Source organism: Camelus dromedarius, chromosome Y, assembly GCF_036321535.1.
Source record: "Camelus dromedarius isolate mCamDro1 chromosome Y, mCamDro1.pat, whole genome shotgun sequence".
In the NCBI taxonomy this organism is placed as follows: Eukaryota; Metazoa; Chordata; class Mammalia; order Artiodactyla; family Camelidae; genus Camelus; species Camelus dromedarius.
This window is the reverse complement of record NC_087473.1, coordinates 13,168,963-13,190,361: the sequence shown is the minus strand read 5'-3', so window position 1 is coordinate 13,190,361 and position 21,399 is coordinate 13,168,963. Positions and strand designations below refer to the sequence as shown.

The following is a 21,399-nucleotide window of genomic DNA, read 5'->3' as shown; positions in this document are numbered from 1 at the left end:
ACAGTCGAGCGCTGCGTCCCGTGCCGGCGCGTGAGGCTGTGCGGGTGAGGGAGCAGGGGAGCAGGCGGGCAAGGGTGCCGGGCTGTTTGCGGGCGGGGGCTGGGCGGGAGCGGAAAAGACCGGCGCCTCCGGGGGCTGGGGCAGCAGCGAGATTGCTGGCTTTCAGGCTCCGGGGTCTTGGGGAGGAGAGGAAGTGGCAGACAGGAGCCCCTTCCCCCTGCTGGAAAGGCCTCCCGGGGCGTGAGCGCCTTCCTTTCCCTGGGGTCTCCTCGTGGGGCGCAACAGTCCGAGGGGCGAAGGTCAGGGGGCGGGGCCGCAGGGCCCGCGCCGCCCCAGACCGGCAGTGTGCCGCCTCCCCTCTCTCCCACGCCGGCGTTGCGCCGTGGCGGGCTGTGCCGCTCTTCAGGCTGTGTGACACGTAGGCCGAAAGCTTCTACCCGAGTCTGCGCTGGCTAGCTAAGGGGCCCGAACGTTCAGAGTAACTCACGCTTCTCCTCGGGACACAGTCCCTGCGGCTCTGTCCTGGTCAGGGAACTGCCAGCCACACATCCCTCCAACACACAGCCCCGAGCTGCCTGGGCATCAGGCCACCGAAGGGGACAGTCCTGGTGCAGACAGATCTTGGGCAAGGGGCCTGTGGGAGGGATGGCGGCAGGCGGTGGGGGGCTGTGTGTGTTGGGGGGGTGGCGAGTGGGCAGGTCTGGGGTGGGGGGCGGGACGAGACGGGATGGGGAGGGCAGTCGGTGGCCAGCACCCGGCGGGGTCCTTCCCGAGGGGACAGCCGCTTTCCGGAGACACCTGAGGTCCCCGCACAAAGCTAGGCACCGTCTGTGGGACAGCCGGGCCTGGGAGAGCGCGGTGCGTGCCCCCTCTCTCCCTCCCGGTCCCTTGCAGTTTGGCCGCGTGGTGAGCATCTCTGTCCCCGACGACACCCCACAGCGCCCCTGCTTTGCCGCACTTTGGGGGTGTGCTTGACCGACTGCCCCAGCAGAACGTTTCACGGTCGTGGAGGGTTGCGGTGGGAGGTTCATGGATCCCAGCCCTCCCTGGCCTCCCAGCGGCACCGGCTGTCCGCTACCAGCTGCGGCCTGTCGGGGTTTGGGGACCCGAAGGCCGGAGAGCCTCCGTGTACAATCGTAGGGTGGCAGAGGTCCCCTCTTGTCCCGCTCGGGCTGCTGCTGTCCTCGCCCCTTCCCCAGGTCAGTGCCTAGGTTCCCCTGCTCTGAAGGCACGAGGGCAGCTGCGTTGCAGGGACCCTGCGGCTGGGGCCCAGAGGGAGGGCTGAGGCGGCCGTGGTGGCGCCCCGCAGGGCCGCGGCCCCTCAGGCCTCTAGGCCTGGCCAGGGCTCTTGAGAAGGACCTGCCAAAGGGGAGAGACTCGAGGAATGATTGGGCAGGGTTCTCACAAGGCTCGCTCGACCTTTGCCGCCCCAAGCGCCCGTAGGCGCCACGGCTGGGGTCGGGTCCGGCTGCCCTGCAGTGGAGGCGGGGAACGTGTCGAGCCGGCAACGGGTAGGGGAGGAAGGCTTACAGGCAGCCGGCCCCCGTAGGCTCGGGTGCCGTGGCCGGGCCTTGCGGTCCAACCTGGAGGACGCGACGCGGCTTAAGTGGGATTCTTCCTGGGGCTCGGACAAAGCTCAGACGGACGTGGGAACTGGCCATGCCTGCTGGGGCATTTCACTCGGGCCCTTACCTTCAGGTGTTGTCCCACGGTGGAGGACCCACATCCTCCGTGCCGCCCCTGCGGGTACCAGGGCACCCGGGCAGTCCCAGGCGCGACGACATGTCCGGCGCTGGTCTCCCTCATCGATGGAAGTGCGCACGGGCAGGCTCCCACTGTCGCAGGACGGGTCGGGCGTACGGACGTTGGCCAGGGGCTTGCTGGTGTCCTGCGTGGAAAGGCAGTTTCTGGGTGGGCCTTGCCCGTCTTGCTCCCCTCTTGCCGCGGATGCATCTGTGTCTGTTTGTCTGACTGTGGCCGGGAGCCCCCCTGTCAGGTGCCCCGGCTCCCTGCCCTCCATCACGCCTCACATGCACGCACGTCCGTGTGCGGCTGGCGCCTTGCACGTCTCTGGCCTGTGATGCTGCGGCCCGTCCTCCGCTCTTGTCACAGGCGACCCGCGAGAGGTCTGGGCCAGGGGGCGCCGACGGGTCACCGCCCGTCTTAAGTCGGCCCCTTGGATGTGGCCTGGCCCACCCGTGACCTGGAGCGTGTGGCCTGAGGGACGTGTAGGCCACGAGGGATACCTGAGCCGTGGGCGTGGCCAGCAGAGAAGGATCCAGAGAGGCCGAACGGTAGCCCTGACATTTACAAAGCCCCTGAGGCCCCTGAGTGGTAGCCAGGGCTCCGGGCACACGAAAAGGCATGCTGCCTTCCGCCCCAGGGAGGCACGATCTCTGGTCCCAGGGCCTGCAAGATTCCCGAGGTGGCTCTGCGCGTGAGTGTGCGTGCGAGCGTGCGTGTCTGTGAGTGAGTGCGCGCCTGCCCGTGTGTGTCGCGGCAGGCTCTGCGGCAGACGGCAGGACGGGAAGGGCGGCCACCTGACCCTTCCCTGCTCGGCTTCACTGGCTTCTTCCTTCAGACAGGCGGTGATCCCCACATTCTTAAGGACCTTGTGTGGGACGCTTCGGCAAGACAGCTTACACTTGGCCCTCTTGTGCTACAGGAAGACAGCTCTTGCAAAGAGCCCTGGCTGCCAGGGGCCTCCGAAGGCCGTGTGAGAGGCAACAAGAAGGCAGTTCAGGGCAGACACGTGCTCGTGCAGAGCAAAGGAGGGCACGAGCATCTCGCTGGGAAGCTCACTGGGGGCACTGGAGCGCCCGGGACATCGGCAGGAAGGGACAGGTGAGCTCCAAGACGGCTAGGCCCCAGACAGCTTGAGATTCCTCTCCGCTTGGTGAGAGAGGACCAAGGGAAATGACGTCGTGCCTGTGTGCTTCCCGCGGTCCGGCAGTCAAAGGCAGCTGGGAGAGAAGCCAACCCAGGCGGGCGGAAGGCAGCAATATCCGGGGAGAGAACAAGGACTCACACGACGGGCTGCGGGAGCGGGGCGAGAGGGGCGCAGGTAAAAAATCCTTTCTCCTGGAAACACAGACGGCGGGCAGCGTGTAGACGTATAGGTCTGCACGCGTGCAGGTGTGCCTCCGCTCGTGCGTGTGCGTGTGCGTGTGCGTGTCTGGTGAGGAGGCCTGAGAGTGGGGCTCGAAGGCAGGCGTGCGTGCACGGACCCTGAAAACGTGACAGGCTTTCGAAACGGACGTCGACTCTGGGCCAGCTGGAATCACCGGGCTGCCAGAAGAGGCAGTGGGGAAGTCCCGTGCTTTCTGGAGAGACAGGGAAGGTGCGAAGGACGCAGGAAATAGGATAGGGCAGATTGCTTGCCGCGTGCGGAAGACCAGGGCCCCCCGCCCCCGCCCCCGCCCCCAGAGCGACAACCGCCTTTGAACCTTGAGCTCCTTGGCGGCGGCACACGCGTCCTGTCCTCCCTCCGAGTAGGCCGACAGGAAACACCTTGCCTTGCTTGTTTGGTAAGGTTCGGGAGGCCGACCAGCAGCGCTGCATTAGCAAGTGGCACACACTGGCTTTGTCGGCGAGAAAGGCTGCAGTGAAGGCGAAGGCTGGGACGGGTGCTCATCTGGAGGCTGGGCGAGAGCGGAACCACCTCCAAGGGCGTTCACACTGCGGGCAGAAGTCACTTCCTTCCGTCTGCGGCGCTGAAGGCGTGCCGTGCGGTGGCCGCCGACCCGGGTGGCGTCCTAAACACCTTACTGTCTGGGCTGCCAAACACCACTGTTCGGGGCGGGGTGGAGGGTGGGGGGGGGGTGGGTCCAGCGTGCCGGCAAACCGCGTCGTCCCTCTGCCTGTCTCTCTCTGCACAGGCTGGCCAGGGCTTCGTCTTGCGCAGTGTCGGGCGATCCCGGCGGCGACGGATGCCGGTCACCTTTGCTGGCTGGGAGAAAGGCACGGCCTGGCCTCTCTAGCACAGGAAGGGCCTTCGTGCAATGGTGTGGACACGCCCACGTCCAGACTGTGGGGTTCCGCTGGCCCGGGCGGAGAGGTCTTCTATTTCCGGGCAGGGTAGCTTTCTGAAAGCCATTATGTGTCTGTGGGAGCTAACAGAGATCCCGGGAACGGGAGGGGAGGGGGCGAGGGAGGGAGGGAGAGAGCGGAAGCGGAGACACTCACACGCACACCCACCCACACACGCACGGCCACACACAGAGAGGCGCAGAGACACACAGAGAGAGACGCGGGAGAGTCACAGCAAGGGGGAGACAGGGAGAGAGAGCGAAGACAAAGAGAACACGCTGCTGCATGGCTTTTGTCCCCTAGAGCAGAGCAGTTCAACTCTGACAGACACTGGCTGGAAGCAAAGTACCCGGGCTGTCTTTCCCTCTGGAGCTTAGCAGATTTCCCAGGGGGTGAAGGGGCCGCGTGAAACCGGAGTGACAGGTGGTCGGGGGTGGGGTTGGGGGTGGGGTGGGGAGGTGGGGGGCACGTGGTGGGAGGTGACAGAAACCGAAGAGGTGTCAGCGGGCCGCCGGGCAGTGCCAGAGAGATGCAAGGCCGGAGGCCTCCCTGGAGGCAGCGCGCGGCCCAGGTGCCCCCTGGAAGCTGGGCAGGGAGCTGGGCTGAAAGCTGGGGCTGCGGAGGCCAGGCGGCCGGCCGGGTTCCCGGCCGGGGGGCGGGGCCTTGCAGGGTGACGCCCACTGGCCGCTCCCCGATTGGTCGGGAGGTGGGGCGAGCGGCCTGGGCCCGACTCGACTCGGGCCTCCTTCCAGCCAAGCTGCAAATTCCCACGGGCCTCGTGGGGCGTGGCGGGGATGGGGTACGAGGCCATGCCCATGCGCCCCAGCTGCCAGGGGGCCGCACAGCAGGCCGCCGGGTCCGGGCGGCAGCGAGCCCTGGAAGACCCAAGCGCGGAGCGCCAGCGCCAGCGCCAGCGGCAGCGCCTGCGCGCGGGGACCTCGGCCGCTCGGCCGGCTCCTCCGGCCACGTGCTACGCCTCCACCTCCCGCTCCTTGTTCCTCGGCATTGGCAGCTGCGGCTCGCAGCTCAGGGCCAGGGCCACAGGGCCAGTGAGGCGGGGGCCCGGGGAAGGCGGGGCTCCCCAGGAATCCTGGGTGGCCTTAGCTGTGGGAGGGGGCCTTCAGGAGGCAGGGGCCCGCGGGCCTCCCGCTGCCATGGCAGGGCTGGGAACAGAGCAGGCACTAGCGGGTGGCAGGTGCGAGGAGGCCAGCAGCCTGAGGGTGGAGGCCGTGCGGGAGTGAGTGGCGGCGGCAGCGGCAGCAGCTGCATCGACAGAGGCGGAGGTTGTGGGCATGGGGGAGGCGTTGGCGCTGCTGGCGGACGACATGGAGGAGGTGGTGGCGGAGGAGGAGCAGGAGGAGCAGGAGCCGCGGGAGGAGGAGGAGGAGGAGGAGGTGCAGGCCAAGGAGCGGGAAGAGAAGCCCCGGAAGCAGGGGCGCGCAGAGCCAGGGAGCGGACCCCCGACCTCTCTGAGCCCGCTGGAGGCGCTGGGGGCCCTTCAGTTAGAGCAGAGCGCTGTGAACGCCCAAGCCAGCGGGGCCTACTTGCGGCTCAAGCGCAGGATCCGACGGAGGCGGGAGCCTCGTTTGGATCGAAGAAAAGCCATCATCCAGGACATCCCCGGCTTCTGGGCCAAACCTGTATACTTGCTGCTGCTGCTACTGCTGCTGCTGCTGCTGCTGCTGCTGCTGCTGTTGCTGCTGCTGCTGCTGTTGCTGCTGCTGCTGCTTGGGGCTGGCTGCTGCTGGAGGGCAGGAGGGGGCCGAGGAGGGGGAACAGGGCGAGAAGGAGGTTGGGACAGGGGGAGGAGGAGGGGAGGCGGCAACGGACTGGGGCCGGGGCCAGGGCCGGGGGTCTGGGTGCGGGGGCGCAGGGCAGGGTGGGGAGGGGAAGCAGGAGGAGAAAGAAGAGGAGGACTGGGAGCGGCGGAACAAGGGGCAGGAGGAAGCGAGGAAGGCGGGCGCCAAGGCCAAGGGAAGAGGCCTGAGAGTGGAGGCATGGAGGCCTGCAAGGGCACAGCATGAGGGCGCTGAGGGCCAAAGGCCAAACGTGCAGGCGTGGGAGCGCCAAATTTGGGTGGAACCTTCTGGCGTGGGGCCTGCAGGGGAAGCCTTCCTGGGGTCATGGGGCACACGGCAACAGTGGAAAGCACGCGCAGAGCCCCCAGCACCTTCCCCACAGAGCAGAGAGTGGAAGTGTGCAGTCTCCGGGGGAAATCCCAGGAGACCGGTGGGCGTGCAGGACCCATCCCAGTCAGCCAGAGGCTGTGGATATGTTGCCGCCACGTCCGTGCCAAGGACCCAGGTCGTCCGCGGCCAGGTGTGAGCTGCAAGAGGCCCCCGTCCCGGGCAAGACTACGGGACCCCAGACACGCCCTCGGGTGGGCTCCGAGCCCGGCCTCCACCGGGCCTTCTCGTGCAGGCAGAAGCACGTGCCCTCCCCGTTGCACCCTGTGAGTCCCCCGGAGCTGCAGACTTAGCCATACAGACAGACTCCTCTCACCGCAGAGGGCGGCTCAGAGGCCCGGGGCTTCCTGTCAGCACCCCTGGGGCGTCCCCTACTCAGAGGAGGCATGGGTCCACGGGGGCAGAGCACATCCCGACTCCGCCCGCGGTGACAAGCCTGCACCCAGCACACGCAGGCCAGCTGGAATGTCGGGGACGATCGAGGGAACAGGCGCTCCCCGAGGGGGTGCGGACAGCCCAAGATGCACGGGAAGGCCGGAACCCCGCCTCCACGTGCGTGTGAGACGGCAGGGCAGGGGCCGAGGAGGTCGGAGGTGTGGGGCGATGGGGTGGGCAGCAGTGCGCGCCCGGAGTCCCGGCAGATCGCCTGTCTGGTCTCTTCCTTTCGCCCCAGCCTGGCTGTGTTGGCTGTGGCTCTTCCAGCCGTAACACGTGAAGGCTCCTTGACCTACTGAAGATTGTGAATCATCCCCAGCTGTCGGCCTTGATCAGTGACCGAGACGAAGGTGTGCGGAGCTACATGATCCAGCTGGAGGTCAGGCCGGGCAGACGGAGGCCACGGTGGGGGGTGGGGGGTGGGGGATGGGGGATGCGGGGCGGAGGGGGCCGGGTGTCCCCGAGGGCTGGGTGTGAGCAGCGGGAGAGCGGAAGGGGAAGTGGTTCATCCCTGCCGGGCAGGCCAGCTCAGGTGGCCGGGACGAGAGTTCACTCTTCTCCTGCTGTTGGGCGTGGCAGGCGCAGGAACTGGGCCGCCCCGAGTACCGCTGCAGACTGATGTTCTTTTTCCGGAGCAAGCCCTACTTGTGCAACCAAGTGATCCTTAAGGAGTATCACCTTAGCTTCGCAGGTAGGTGGGCTGTCCCGGGATGGGGGAAGGGAGCGGAGCGGGGCGGGGCGGGGCGGGGTGTGCCCCGGAGGCCTTGGACGCTGGGCCAGGGCGATCCCTCCCCGTATCCCCACTCTTCCTCTAGGCTATAGGGCGTATAGTTCCACTCCAGTCCAGTGGTTCTGGGATTACGAACGGGGAGCCCCCAGCCGCAGGCAGGACACCGTCAGTCTTCACTTCCTCAACTGGTTGTCAGGCCACAAGTGCCCCGGGTCTAACGGGATTGCTGAGGTGGGGGTCCCTCGGGGCCTGGTCGGAAATGGCGACGTCGGCGGTGGCCAGCTGCTCGGGGAAGGGGTGTGGGCCCTGTCCCGACCTGCCCGTTCCCTCTGCCAGATCATCGGCGAGGACCTGTGGCCCAACCCCCTGCGCTGCTACCCGAGGGAGCAAGGCGCCGGGAGAGGTAACTGAGAGGGGGACACGTCCCTGAGGAGCCCGGGGGGCTGGGGGTGTTGGTGAAGAGTGTTTCCCGGACCCTTTCCCAATCGGGGAGAGGCAGGCTGAGAGAAGCCTGGGAGCGGGGCGACCCCAGGCCGCCCAGGGAGCGGGCGCGAGGGTGAGCCAGGGGCCCGGAGGACCCAGGCGCACGCGCAGAGCACCGAAGCTTTCAGCTTTCGGTGAACGTCCCAGGGGTGTCCGAGAAAGGAGCGGGCCTCCTCAGGCACCCTCATGTGCGTCGGCACTTCCTGGCTTCGGCCCTCCCTGGGGCCTCGTCCGACTGCCTCCGCGTTTGGGATCAGCTGGGCCCCTCCGTCCGCCCCCGGCCGCATGGCCAAGGCCTCCAGACGCTGAGGAGGTGGGCTCCCGGGTCGCGTCCCGTCCCTCTCCTGGGCTGGTTCTCCCAGTCTTCCCTGAATGTCCAGGCGCATCCCTTAGCGACCTGGCTCCACCCGGACGGCCCTGGAAAGGGCCGCAGGCTGGCTGGTGGCCAGCGGGGAGGCGCCGGGGAGAAAGGGCGGGGCGTGCTGCCTGTTGTGCGCCATCTCTCCGGTTGTCTGTTGGACACAGGCCGCTTCAGCTACGCCTTGTGTTGTTCCCGAGCGTGTCCGTGTCGTTCTGTGCACGCGTGCCCGCGAGCAGGCTTTCTCACGCGTCGGTGGTCCTGCAGAGCTGGCGGTGAAGGCGACGGAGCAGGCGAGTTCGGCCGAGTAGAAGGAGAGCCCGGAGGCGCGTGCAGACGCGGGAGGCCGGCGGCCGGGGTCTGGGGCAACGGAGAGGAACGAGGAAAGGATCGCCAGTGGAGGTTGCAGAGGGTGGGCAGCACGTACCCGGAATGAGGCCGAGAGAGACATCAACAAGCTAACGAGTGCTCCTGTCTTGCTCCCGTCCTGTGTGATTGTTCGCGGGTCGCCGATTGGCGATGTTCCGGCCCAGTCCGGTGGGGCTTTTGAACCGGCTGCCCGTGTGTGGCAGAGAGGCGGTCCTGAGGAAGTGGAGGACGTGGGAAGGGCAGGACTCGGCTGCTGCTCCGGGGAGGCCAGGTTGCCTCCGAACAGGGCAGGGTCTCGGAGCAGGAAGCAACGAAAGAGACAGGCTGGTGCGCTGGGGACCTGTTGCGTGGGCCGGGGAAGGAGACGGGGACCGGTGCTGGCGGGTAGGGGCCTCGTGGCCCGCTGTGGCTTGGGTTCAGTGTTCACTCTGCTCGCGGAGCCTCACTCAGCCCCCTCCGTCTGGGGTGTGCGCCAGCCGTCGGCCCCACGCCAGACGGGCGACTTCTTAAGCCGAGGGTCCCTGTTCACCCCCAGGCGCCCCAGGAGGCAGGCTGTGAGTGTGGAATCCTTCCGGGCATGACCCCGCTCAGCCCTGGCTGGGTGGGGCGGTGCAGGGGTCCAAGCAAGTGTGAGGGAAAGGCGGGCGTGAGCTGCGGCTGTGGCCCCGTGCCGGCGCGTGAGGCTGTGCGGGTGAGGGAGCAGGGGAGCAGGCGGGCAAGGGTGCCGGGCTGTTTGCGGGCGGGGGCTGGGCGGGAGCGGAAAAGACCGGCGCCTCCGGGGGCTGGGGCAGCAGCGAGATTGCTGGCTTTCAGGCTCCGGGGTCTTGGGGAGGAGAGGAAGTGGCAGACAGGAGCCCCTTCCCCCTGCTGGAAAGGCCTCCCGGGGCGTGAGCGCCTTCCTTTCCCTGGGGTCTCCTCGTGGGGCGCAACAGTCCGAGGGGCGAAGGTCAGGGGGCGGGGCCGCAGGGCCCGCGCCGCCCCAGACCGGCAGTGTGCCGCCTCCCCTCTCTCCCACGCCGGCGTTGCGCCGTGGCGGGCTGTGCCGCTCTTCAGGCTGTGTGACACGTAGGCCGAAAGCTTCTACCCGAGTCTGCGCTGGCTAGCTAAGGGGCCCGAACGTTCAGAGTAACTCACGCTTCTCCTCGGGACACAGTCCCTGCGGCTCTGTCCTGGTCAGGGAACTGCCAGCCACACATCCCTCCAACACACAGCCCCGAGCTGCCTGGGCATCAGGCCACCGGAAGGGGACAGTCCTGGTGCAGACAGATCTTGGGCAAGGGGCCTGTGGGAGGGATGGCGGCAGGCGGTGGGGGGCTGTGTGTGTTGGGGGGGTGGCGAGTGGGCAGGTCTGGGGTGGGGGGCGGGACGAGACGGGATGGGGAGGGCAGTCGGTGGCCAGCACCCGGCGGGGTCCTTCCCGAGGGGACAGCCGCTTTCCGGAGACACCTGAGGTCCCCGCACAAAGCTAGGCACCGTCTGTGGGACAGCCGGGCCTGGGAGAGCGCGGTGCGTGCCCCCTCTCTCCCTCCCGGTCCCTTGCAGTTTGGCCGCGTGGTGAGCATCTCTGTCCCCGACGACACCCCACAGCGCCCCTGCTTTGCCGCACTTTGGGGGTGTGCTTGACCGACTGCCCCAGCAGAACGTTTCACGGTCGTGGAGGGTTGCGGTGGGAGGTTCATGGATCCCAGCCCTCCCTGGCCTCCCAGCGGCACCGGCTGTCCGCTACCAGCTGCGGCCTGTCGGGTTTGGGGACCCGAAGGCCGGAGAGCCTCCGTGTACAATCGTAGGGTGGCAGAGGTCCCCTCTTGTCCCGCTCGGGCTGCTGCTGTCCTCGCCCCTTCCCCAGGTCAGTGCCTAGGTTCCCCTGCTCTGAAGGCACGAGGGCAGCTGCGTTGCAGGGACCCTGCGGCTGGGGCCCAGAGGGAGGGCTGAGGCGGCCGTGGTGGGCGCCCCGCAGGGCCGCGGCCCCTCAGGCCTCTAGGCCTGGCCAGGGCTCTTGAGAAGGACCTGCCAAAGGGGAGAGACTCGAGGAATGATTGGGCAGGGTTCTCACAAGGCTCGCTCGACCTTTGCCGCCCCAAGCGCCCGTAGGCGCCACGGCTGGGGTCGGGTCCGGCCTGCCCTGCAGTGGAGGCGGGGAACGTGTCGAGCCGGCAACGGGTAGGGGAGGAAGGCTTACAGGCAGCCGGCCCCCGTAGGCTCGGGTGCCGTGGCCGGGCCTTGCGGTCCAACCTGGAGGACGCGACGCGGCTTAAGTGGGATTCTTCCTGGGGCTCGGACAAAGCTCAGACGGACGTGGGAACTGGCCATGCCTGCTGGGGCATTTCACTCGGGCCCTTACCTTCAGGTGTTGTCCCACGGTGGAGGACCCACATCCTCCGTGCCGCCCCTGCGGGTACCAGGGCACCCGGGCAGTCCCAGGCGCGACGACATGTCCGGCGCTGGTCTCCCTCATCGATGGAAGTGCGCACGGGCAGGCTCCCACTGTCGCAGGACGGGTCGGGCGTACGGACGTTGGCCAGGGGCTTGCTGGTGTCCTGCGTGGAAAGGCAGTTTCTGGGTGGGCCTTGCCCGTCTTGCTCCCCTCTTGCCGCGGATGCATCTGTGTCTGTTTGTCTGACTGTGGCCGGGAGCCCCCCTGTCAGGTGCCCCGGCTCCCTGCCCTCCATCACGCCTCACATGCACGCACGTCCGTGTGCGGCTGGCGCCTTGCACGTCTCTGGCCTGTGATGCTGCGGCCCGTCCTCCGCTCTTGTCACAGGCGACCCGCGAGAGGTCTGGGCCAGGGGGCGCCGACGGGTCACCGCCCGTCTTAAGTCGGCCCCTTGGATGTGGCCTGGCCCACCCGTGACCTGGAGCGTGTGGCCTGAGGGACGTGTAGGCCACGAGGGATACCTGAGCCGTGGGCGTGGCCAGCAGAGAAGGATCCAGAGAGGCCGAACGGTAGCCCTGACATTTACAAAGCCCCTGAGGCCCCTGAGTGGTAGCCAGGGCTCCGGGCACACGAAAAGGCATGCTGCCTTCCGCCCCAGGGAGGCACGATCTCTGGTCCCAGGGCCTGCAAGATTCCCGAGGTGGCTCTGCGCGTGAGTGTGCGTGCGAGCGTGCGTGTCTGTGAGTGAGTGCGCGCCTGCCCGTGTGTGTCGCGGCAGGCTCTGCGGCAGACGGCAGGACGGGAAGGGCGGCCACCTGACCCTTCCCTGCTCGGCTTCACTGGCTTCTTCCTTCAGACAGGCGGTGATCCCCACATTCTTAAGGACCTTGTGTGGGACGCTTCGGCAAGACAGCTTACACTTGGCCCTCTTGTGCTACAGGAAGACAGCTCTTGCAAAGAGCCCTGGCTGCCAGGGGCCTCCGAAGGCCGTGTGAGAGGCAACAAGAAGGCAGTTCAGGGCAGACACGTGCTCGTGCAGAGCAAAGGAGGGCACGAGCATCTCGCTGGGAAGCTCACTGGGGGCACTGGAGCGCCCGGGACATCGGCAGGAAGGGACAGGTGAGCTCCAAGACGGCTAGGCCCCAGACAGCTTGAGATTCCTCTCCGCTTGGTGAGAGAGGACCAAGGGAAATGACGTCGTGCCTGTGTGCTTCCCGCGGTCCGGCAGTCAAAGGCAGCTGGGAGAGAAGCCAACCCAGGCGGGCGGAAGGCAGCAATATCCGGGGAGAGAACAAGGACTCACACGACGGGCTGCGGGAGCGGGGCGAGAGGGGCGCAGGTAAAAAATCCTTTCTCCTGGAAACACAGACGGCGGGCAGCGTGTAGACGTATAGGTCTGCACGCGTGCAGGTGTGCCTCCGCTCGTGCGTGTGCGTGTGCGTGTGCGTGTCTGGTGAGGAGGCCTGAGAGTGGGGCTCGAAGGCAGGCGTGCGTGCACGGACCCTGAAAACGTGACAGGCTTTCGAAACGGACGTCGACTCTGGGCCAGCTGGAATCACCGGGCTGCCAGAAGAGGCAGTGGGGAAGTCCCGTGCTTTCTGGAGAGACAGGGAAGGTGCGAAGGACGCAGGAAATAGGATAGGGCAGATTGCTTGCCGCGTGCGGAAGACCAGGGCCCCCCGCCCCCGCCCCCGCCCCCAGAGCGACAACCGCCTTTGAACCTTGAGCTCCTTGGCGGCGGCACACGCGTCCTGTCCTCCCTCCGAGTAGGCCGACAGGAAACACCTTGCCTTGCTTGTTTGGTAAGGTTCGGGAGGCCGACCAGCAGCGCTGCATTAGCAAGTGGCACACACTGGCTTTGTCGGCGAGAAAGGCTGCAGTGAAGGCGAAGGCTGGGACGGGTGCTCATCTGGAGGCTGGGCGAGAGCGGAACCACCTCCAAGGGCGTTCACACTGCGGGCAGAAGTCACTTCCTTCCGTCTGCGGCGCTGAAGGCGTGCCGTGCGGTGGCCGCCGACCCGGGTGGCGTCCTAAACACCTTACTGTCTGGGCTGCCAAACACCACTGTTCGGGGCGGGGTGGAGGGTGGGGGGGGGTGGGTCCAGCGTGCCGGCAAACCGCGTCGTCCCTCTGCCTGTCTCTCTCTGCACAGGCTGGCCAGGGCTTCGTCTTGCGCAGTGTCGGGCGATCCCGGCGGCGACGGATGCCGGTCACCTTTGCTGGCTGGGAGAAAGGCACGGCCTGGCCTCTCTAGCACAGGAAGGGCCTTCGTGCAATGGTGTGGACACGCCCACGTCCAGACTGTGGGGTTCCGCTGGCCCGGGCGGAGAGGTCTTCTATTTCCGGGCAGGGTAGCTTTCTGAAAGCCATTATGTGTCTGTGGGAGCTAACAGAGATCCCGGGAACGGGAGGGGAGGGGGTGAGGGAGGGAGGGAGAGAGCGGAAGCGGAGACACTCACACGCACACCCACCCACACACGCACGGCCACACGCAGAGAGGCGCAGAGACACACAGAGAGAGACGCGGGAGAGTCACAGCAAGGGGGAGACAGGGAGAGAGAGCGAAGACAAAGAGAACACGCTGCTGCATGGCTTTTGTCCCCTAGAGCAGAGCAGTTCAACTCTGACAGACACTGGCTGGAAGCAAAGTACCCGGGCTGTCTTTCCCTCTGGAGCTTAGCAGATTTCCCAGGGGGTGAAGGGGCCGCGTGAAACCGGAGTGACAGGTGGTCGGGGGTGGGGTTGGGGGTGGGGTGGGGAGGTGGGGGGCACGTGGTGGGAGGTGACAGAAACCGAAGAGGTGTCAGCGGGCCGCCGGGCAGTGCCAGAGAGATGCAAGGCCGGAGGCCTCCCTGGAGGCAGCGCGCGGCCCAGGTGCCCCCTGGAAGCTGGGCAGGGAGCTGGGCTGAAAGCTGGGGCTGCGGAGGCCAGGCGGCCGGCCGGGTTCCCGGCCGGGGGGCGGGGCCTTGCAGGGTGACGCCCACTGGCCGCTCCCCGATTGGTCGGGAGGTGGGGCGAGCGGCCTGGGCCCGACTCGACTCGGGCCTCCTTCCAGCCAAGCTGCAAATTCCCACGGGCCTCGTGGGGCGTGGCGGGGATGGGGTACGAGGCCATGCCCATGCGCCCCAGCTGCCAGGGGGCCGCACAGCAGGCCGCCGGGTCCGGGCGGCAGCGAGCCCTGGAAGACCCAAGCGCGGAGCGCCAGCGCCAGCGCCAGCGGCAGCGCCTGCGCGCGGGGACCTCGGCCGCTCGGCCGGCTCCTCCGGCCACGTGCTACGCCTCCACCTCCCGCTCCTTGTTCCTCGGCATTGGCAGCTGCGGCTCGCAGCTCAGGGCCAGGGCCACAGGGCCAGTGAGGCGGGGGCCCGGGGAAGGCGGGGCTCCCCAGGAATCCTGGGTGGCCTTAGCTGTGGGAGGGGGCCTTCAGGAGGCAGGGGCCCGCGGGCCTCCCGCTGCCATGGCAGGGCTGGGAACAGAGCAGGCACTAGCGGGTGGCAGGTGCGAGGAGGCCAGCAGCCTGAGGGTGGAGGCCGTGCGGGAGTGAGTGGCGGCGGCAGCGGCAGCAGCTGCATCGACAGAGGCGGAGGTTGTGGGCATGGGGGAGGCGTTGGCGCTGCTGGCGGACGACATGGAGGAGGTGGTGGCGGAGGAGGAGCAGGAGGAGCAGGAGCCGCGGGAGGAGGAGGAGGAGGAGGAGGTGCAGGCCAAGGAGCGGGAAGAGAAGCCCCGGAAGCAGGGGCGCGCAGAGCCAGGGAGCGGACCCCCGACCTCTCTGAGCCCGCTGGAGGCGCTGGGGGCCCTTCAGTTAGAGCAGAGCGCTGTGAACGCCCAAGCCAGCGGGGCCTACTTGCGGCTCAAGCGCAGGATCCGACGGAGGCGGGAGCCTCGTTTGGATCGAAGAAAAGCCATCATCCAGGACATCCCCGGCTTCTGGGCCAAACCTGTATACTTGCTGCTGCTGCTACTGCTGCTGCTGCTGCTGCTGCTGCTGCTGCTGTTGCTGCTGCTGCTGCTGTTGCTGCTGCTGCTGCTTGGGGCTGGCTGCTGCTGGAGGGCAGGAGGGGGCCGAGGAGGGGGAACAGGGCGAGAAGGAGGTTGGGACAGGGGGAGGAGGAGGGGAGGCGGCAACGGACTGGGGCCGGGGCCAGGGCCGGGGGTCTGGGTGCGGGGGCGCAGGGCAGGGTGGGGAGGGGAAGCAGGAGGAGAAAGAAGAGGGGACTGGGAGCGGCGGAACAAGGGGCAGGAGGAAGCGAGGAAGGCGGGCGCCAAGGCCAAGGGAAGAGGCCTGAGAGTGGAGGCATGGAGGCCTGCAAGGGCACAGCATGAGGGCGCTGAGGGCCAAAGGCCAAACGTGCAGGCGTGGGAGCGCCAAATTTGGGTGGAACCTTCTGGCGTGGGGCCTGCAGGGGAAGCCTTCCTGGGGTCATGGGGCACACGGCAACAGTGAAAAGCACGCGCAGAGCCCCCAGCACCTTCCCCACAGAGCAGAGAGTGGAAGTGTGCAGTCTCCGGGGGAAATCCCAGGAGACCGGTGGGCGTGCAGGACCCATCCCAGTCAGCCAGAGGCTGTGGATATGTTGCCGCCACGTCCGTGCCAAGGACCCAGGTCGTCCGCGGCCAGGTGTGAGCTGCAAGAGGCCCCCGTCCCGGGCAAGACTACGGGACCCCAGACACGCCCTCGGGTGGGCTCCGAGCCCGGCCTCCACCGGGCCTTCTCGTGCAGGCAGAAGCACGTGCCCTCCCCGTTGCACCCTGTGAGTCCCCCGGAGCTGCAGACTTAGCCATACAGACAGACTCCTCTCACCGCAGAGGGCGGCTCAGAGGCCCGGGGCTTCCTGTCAGCACCCCTGGGGCGTCCCCTACTCAGAGGAGGCATGGGTCCACGGGGGCAGAGCACATCCCGACTCCGCCCGCGGTGACAAGCCTGCACCCAGCACACGCAGGCCAGCTAGAGGTCGGGGACGATCGGGGAACAGGCGCTCCCCGAGGGGGTGCGGACAGCCCAAGATGCACGGGAAGGCCGGAACCCCGCCTCCACGTGCGTGTGAGACGGCAGGGCAGGGGCCGAGGAGGTCGGAGGTGTGGGGCGATGGGGTGGGCAGCAGTGCGCGCCCGGAGTCCCGGCAGATCGCCTGTCTGGTCTCTTCCTTTCGCCCCAGCCTGGCTGTGTTGGCTGTGGCTCTTCCAGCCGTAACACGTGAAGGCTCCTTGACCTACTGAAGATTGTGAATCATCCCCAGCTGTCGGCCTTGATCAGTGACCGAGACGAAGGTGTGCGGAGCTACATGATCCAGCTGCAGGTCAGGCCGGGAAGACGGAGGCCACGGTGGGGGGTGAGGGGTGGGGGATGGGGGATGCGGGGCGGAGGGGGCCGGGTGTCCCCGAGGGCTGGGTGTGAGCAGCGGGAGAGCGGAAGGGGAAGTGGTTCATCCCTGCCGGGCAGGCCAGCTCAGGTGGCCGGGACGAGAGTTCACTCTTCTCCTGCTGTTGGGCGTGGCAGGCGCAGGAACTGGGCCGCCCCGAGTACCGCTGCAGACTGATGTTCTTTTTCCGGAGCAAGCCCTACTTGTGCAACCAAGTGATCCTTAAGGAGTATCACCTTAGCTTCGCAGGTAGGTGGGCTGTCCCGGGATGGGGGAAGGGAGCGGAGCGGGGCGGGGCGGGGCGGGGCGGGGTGTGCCCCGGAGGCCTTGGACGCTGGGCCAGGGCGATCCCTCCCCGTATCCCCACTCTTCCTCTAGGCTATAGGGCGTATAGTTCCACTCCAGTCCAGTGGTTCTGGGATTACGAACGGGGAGCCCCCAGCCGCAGGCAGGACACCGTCAGTCTTCACTTCCTCAACTGGTTGTCAGGCCACAAGTGCCCCGGGTCTAACGGGATTGCTGAGGTGGGGGTCCCTCGGGGCCTGGTCGGAAATGGCGACGTCGGCGGTGGCCAGCTGCTCGGGGAAGGGGTGTGGGCCCTGTCCCGACCTGCCCGTTCCCTCTGCCAGATCATCGGCGAGGACCTGTGGCCCAACCCCCTGCGCTGCTACCCGAGGGAGCAAGGCGCCGGGAGAGGTAACTGAGAGGGGGACACGTCCCTGAGGAGCCCGGGGGGCTGGGGGTGTTGGTGAAGAGTGTTTCCCGGACCCTTTCCCAATCGGGGAGAGGCAGGCTGAGAGAAGCCTGGGAGCGGGGCGACCCCAGGCCGCCCAGGGAGCGGGCGCGAGGGTGAGCCAGGGGCCCGGAGGACCCAGGCGCACGCGCAGAGCACCGAAGCTTTCAGCTTTCGGTGAACGTCCCAGGGGTGTCCGAGAAAGGAGCGGGCCTCCTCAGGCACCCTCATGTGCGTCGGCACTTCCTGGCTTCGGCCCTCCCTGGGGCCTCGTCCGACTGCCTCCGCGTTTGGGATCAGCTGGGCCCCTCCGTCCGCCCCCGGCCGCATGGCCAAGGCCTCCAGACGCTGAGGAGGTGGGCTCCCGGGTCGCGTCCCGTCCCTCTCCTGGGCTGGTTCTCCCAGTCTTCCCTGAATGTCCAGGCGCATCCCTTAGCGACCTGGCTCCACCCGGACGGCCCTGGAAAGGGCCGCAGGCTGGCTGGTGGCCAGCGGGGAGGCGCCGGGGAGAAAGGGCGGGGCGTGCTGCCTGTTGTGCGCCATCTCTCCGGTTGTCTGTTGGACACAGGCCGCTTCAGCTACGCCTTGTGTTGTTCCCGAGCGTGTCCGTGTCGTTCTGTGCACGCGTGCCCGCGAGCAGGCTTTCTCACGCGTCGGTGGTCCTGCAGAGCTGGCGGTGAAGGCGACGGAGCAGGCGAGTTCGGCCGAGTAGAAGGAGAGCCCGGAGGCGCGTGCAGACGCGGGAGGCCGGCGGCCGGGGTCTGGGGCAACGGAGAGGAACGAGGAAAGGATCGCCAGTGGAGGTTGCAGAGGGTGGGCAGCACGTACCCGGAATGAGGCCGAGAGAGACATCAACAAGCTAACGAGTGCTCCTGTCTTGCTCCCGTCCTGTGTGATTGTTCGCGGGTCGCCGATTGGCGATGTTCCGGCCCAGTCCGGTGGGGCTTTTGAACCGGCTGCCCGTGTGTGGCAGAGAGGCGGTCCTGAGGAAGTGGAGGACGTGGGAAGGGCAGGACTCGGCTGCTGCTCCGGGGAGGCCAGGTTGCCTCCGAACAGGGCAGGGTCTCGGAGCAGGAAGCAACGAAAGAGACAGGCTGGTGCGCTGGGGACCTGTTGCGTGGGCCGGGGAAGGAGACGGGGACCGGTGCTGGCGGGTAGGGGCCTCGTGGCCCGCTGTGGCTTGGGTTCAGTGTTCACTCTGCTCGCGGAGCCTCACTCAGCCCCCTCCGTCTGGGGTGTGCGCCAGCCGTCGGCCCCACGCCAGACGGGCGACTTCTTAAGCCGAGGGTCCCTGTTCACCCCCAGGCGCCCCAGGAGGCAGGCTGTGAGTGTGGAATCCTTCCGGGCATGACCCCGCTCAGCCCTGGCTGGGTGGGGCGGTGCAGGGGTCCAAGCAAGTGTGAGGGAAAGGCGGGCGTGAGCTGCGGCTGTGGCCCCGTGCCGGCGCGTGAGGCTGTGCGGGTGAGGGAGCAGGGGAGCAGGCGGGCAAGGGTGCCGGGCTGTTTGCGGGCGGGGGCTGGGCGGGAGCGGAAAAGACCGGCGCCTCCGGGGGCTGGGGCAGCAGCGAGATTGCTGGCTTTCAGGCTCCGGGGTCTTGGGGAGGAGAGGAAGTGGCAGACAGGAGCCCCTTCCCCCTGCTGGAAAGGCCTCCCGGGGCGTGAGCGCCTTCCTTTCCCTGGGGTCTCCTCGTGGGGCGCAACAGTCCGAGGGGCGAAGGTCAGGGGGCGGGGCCGCAGGGCCCGCGCCGCCCCAGACCGGCAGTGTGCCGCCTCCCCTCTCTCCCACGCCGGCGTTGCGCCGTGGCGGGCTGTGCCGCTCTTCAGGCTGTGTGACACGTAGGCCGAAAGCTTCTACCCGAGTCTGCGCTGGCTAGCTAAGGGGCCCGAACGTTCAGAGTAACTCACGCTTCTCCTCGGGACACAGTCCCTGCGGCTCTGTCCTGGTCAGGGAACTGCCAGCCACACATCCCTCCAACACACAGCCCCGAGCTGCCTGGGCATCAGGCCACCGGAAGGGGACAGTCCTGGTGCAGACAGATCTTGGGCAAGGGGCCTGTGGGAGGGATGGCGGCAGGCGGTGGGGGGCTGTGTGTGTTGGGGGGGTGGCGAGTGGGCAGGTCTGGGGTGGGGGGCGGGACGAGACGGGATGGGGAGGGCAGTCGGTGGCCAGCACCCGGCGGGGTCCTTCCCGAGGGGACAGCCGCTTTCCGGAGACACCTGAGGTCCCCGCACAAAGCTAGGCACCGTCTGTGGGACAGCCGGGCCTGGGAGAGCGCGGTGCGTGCCCCCTCTCTCCCTCCCGGTCCCTTGCAGTTTGGCCGCGTGGTGAGCATCTCTGTCCCCGACGACACCCCACAGCGCCCCTGCTTTGCCGCACTTTGGGGGTGTGCTTGACCGACTGCCCCAGCAGAACGTTTCACGGTCGTGGAGGGTTGCGGTGGGAGGTTCATGGATCCCAGCCCTCCCTGGCCTCCCAGCGGCACCGGCTGTCCGCTACCAGCTGCGGCCTGTCGGGTTTGGGGACCCGAAGGCCGGAGAGCCTCCGTGTACAATCGTAGGGTGGCAGAGGTCCCCTCTTGTCCCGCTCGGGCTGCTGCTGTCCTCGCCCCTTCCCCAGGTCAGTGCCTAGGTTCCCCTGCTCTGAAGGCACGAGGGCAGCTGCGTTGCAGGGACCCTGCGGCTGGGGCCCAGAGGGAGGGCTGAGGCGGCCGTGGTGGGCGCCCCGCAGGGCCGCGGCCCCTCAGGCCTCTAGGCCTGGCCAGGGCTCTTGAGAAGGACCTGCCAAAGGGGAGAGACTCGAGGAATGATTGGGCAGGGTTCTCACAAGGCTCGCTCGACCTTTGCCGCCCCAAGCGCCCGTAGGCGCCACGGCTGGGGTCGGGTCCGGCCTGCCCTGCAGTGGAGGCGGGGAACGTGTCGAGCCGGCAACGGGTAGGGGAGGAAGGCTTACAGGCAGCCGGCCCCCGTAGGCTCGGGTGCCGTGGCCGGGCCTTGCGGTCCAACCTGGAGGACGCGACGCGGCTTAAGTGGGATTCTTCCTGGGGCTCGGACAAAGCTCAGACGGACGTGGGAACTGGCCATGCCTGCTGGGGCATTTCACTCGGGCCCTTACCTTCAGGTGTTGTCCCACGGTGGAGGACCCACATCCTCCGTGCCGCCCCTGCGGGTACCAGGGCACCCGGGCAGTCCCAGGCGCGACGACATGTCCGGCGCTGGTCTCCCTCATCGATGGAAGTGCGCACGGGCAGGCTCCCACTGTCGCAGGACGGGTCGGGCGTACGGACGTTGGCCAGGGGCTTGCTGGTGTCCTGCGTGGAAAGGCAGTTTCTGGGTGGGCCTTGCCCGTCTTGCTCCCCTCTTGCCGCGGATGCATCTGTGTCTGTTTGTCTGACTGTGGCCGGGAGCCCCCCTGTCAGGTGCCCCGGCTCCCTGCCCTCCATCACGCCTCACATGCACGCACGTCCGTGTGCGGCTGGCGCCTTGCACGTCTCTGGCCTGTGATGCTGCGGCCCGTCCTCCGCTCTTGTCACAGGCGACCCGCGAGAGGTCTGGGCCAGGGGGCGCCGACGGGTCACCGCCCGTCTTAAGTCGGCCCCTTGGATGTGGCCTGGCCCACCCGTGACCTGGAGCGTGTGGCCTGAGGGACGTGTAGGCCACGAGGGATACCTGAGCCGTGGGCGTGGCCAGCAGAGAAGGATCCAGAGAGGCCGAACGGTAGCCCTGACATTTACAAAGCCCCTGAGGCCCCTGAGTGGTAGCCAGGGCTCCGGGCACACGAAAAGGCATGCTGCCTTCCGCCCCAGGGAGGCACGATCTCTGGTCCCAGGGCCTGCAAGATTCCCGAGGTGGCTCTGCGCGTGAGTGTGCGTGCGAGCGTGCGTGTCTGTGAGTGAGTGCGCGCCTGCCCGTGTGTGTCGCGGCAGGCTCTGCGGCAGACGGCAGGACGGGAAGGGCGGCCACCTGACCCTTCCCTGCTCGGCTTCACTGGCTTCTTCCTTCAGACAGGCGGTGATCCCCACATTCTTAAGGACCTTGTGTGGGACGCTTCGGCAAGACAGCTTACACTTGGCCCTCTTGTGCTACAGGAAGACAGCTCTTGCAAAGAGCCCTGGCTGCCAGGGGCCTCCGAAGGCCGTGTGAGAGGCAACAAGAAGGCAGTTCAGGGCAGACACGTGCTCGTGCAGAGCAAAGGAGGGCACGAGCATCTCGCTGGGAAGCTCACTGGGGGCACTGGAGCGCCCGGGACATCGGCAGGAAGGGACAGGTGAGCTCCAAGACGGCTAGGCCCCAGACAGCTTGAGATTCCTCTCCGCTTGGTGAGAGAGGACCAAGGGAAATGA

General features: G+C 67.7%; 2 protein-coding genes across 2 annotated transcripts; both read left to right on the top strand.

The window, feature by feature from the left end:
* The first annotated feature begins 5,317 nt into the window (after positions 1–5,317).
* On the top strand, positions 5,318–7,791 carry LOC135320362 (uncharacterized). Its single transcript, XM_064483443.1, has 5 exons — positions 5,318–5,740; positions 6,334–6,481; positions 6,970–7,029; positions 7,230–7,341; positions 7,466–7,791. Exons 1-5 carry the CDS (start codon positions 5,322–5,324, stop codon positions 7,789–7,791), a joined length of 1,065 nt encoding a protein of 354 aa, XP_064339513.1. The 5' UTR covers positions 5,318–5,321.
* A 6,764-nt stretch (positions 7,792–14,555) lies between these two features.
* On the top strand, positions 14,556–17,031 carry LOC135320361 (uncharacterized). The gene is made up of 5 exons (XM_064483442.1): positions 14,556–14,978; positions 15,571–15,718; positions 16,205–16,264; positions 16,465–16,576; positions 16,706–17,031. The coding sequence occupies exons 1-5, from the start codon at positions 14,560–14,562 to the stop codon at positions 17,029–17,031; spliced, it is 1,065 nt and encodes a 354-aa protein (XP_064339512.1). The 5' UTR covers positions 14,556–14,559.
* The last annotated feature ends 4,368 nt before the right edge of the window (positions 17,032–21,399 follow it).

What these genes read in the sequence shown, in the direction of transcription:
- LOC135320362 (XM_064483443.1), top strand. Translation starts at nt 5,322, where the DNA reads ATGGGGGAGGCGTTGGCGCTGCTGGCGGACGACATGGAGGAGGTGGTG. An exon ending in CTGTTGCTGCTGCTGCTGCT is followed by an intron (nt 5,741 to 6,333) that starts GTTGCTGCTGCT and finishes CCAAGGACCCAG; the next exon opens with GTCGTCCGCGGCCAGGTGTG. An exon ending in TGCCCTCCCCGTTGCACCCT is followed by an intron (nt 6,482 to 6,969) that starts GTGAGTCCCCCG and finishes AATCATCCCCAG; the next exon opens with CTGTCGGCCTTGATCAGTGA.
- LOC135320361 (XM_064483442.1), top strand. Translation starts at nt 14,560, where the DNA reads ATGGGGGAGGCGTTGGCGCTGCTGGCGGACGACATGGAGGAGGTGGTG. An exon ending in CTGTTGCTGCTGCTGCTGCT is followed by an intron (nt 14,979 to 15,570) that starts GTTGCTGCTGCT and finishes CCAAGGACCCAG; the next exon opens with GTCGTCCGCGGCCAGGTGTG. An exon ending in GTATCACCTTAGCTTCGCAG is followed by an intron (nt 16,577 to 16,705) that starts GTAGGTGGGCTG and finishes CTCTTCCTCTAG; the next exon opens with GCTATAGGGCGTATAGTTCC.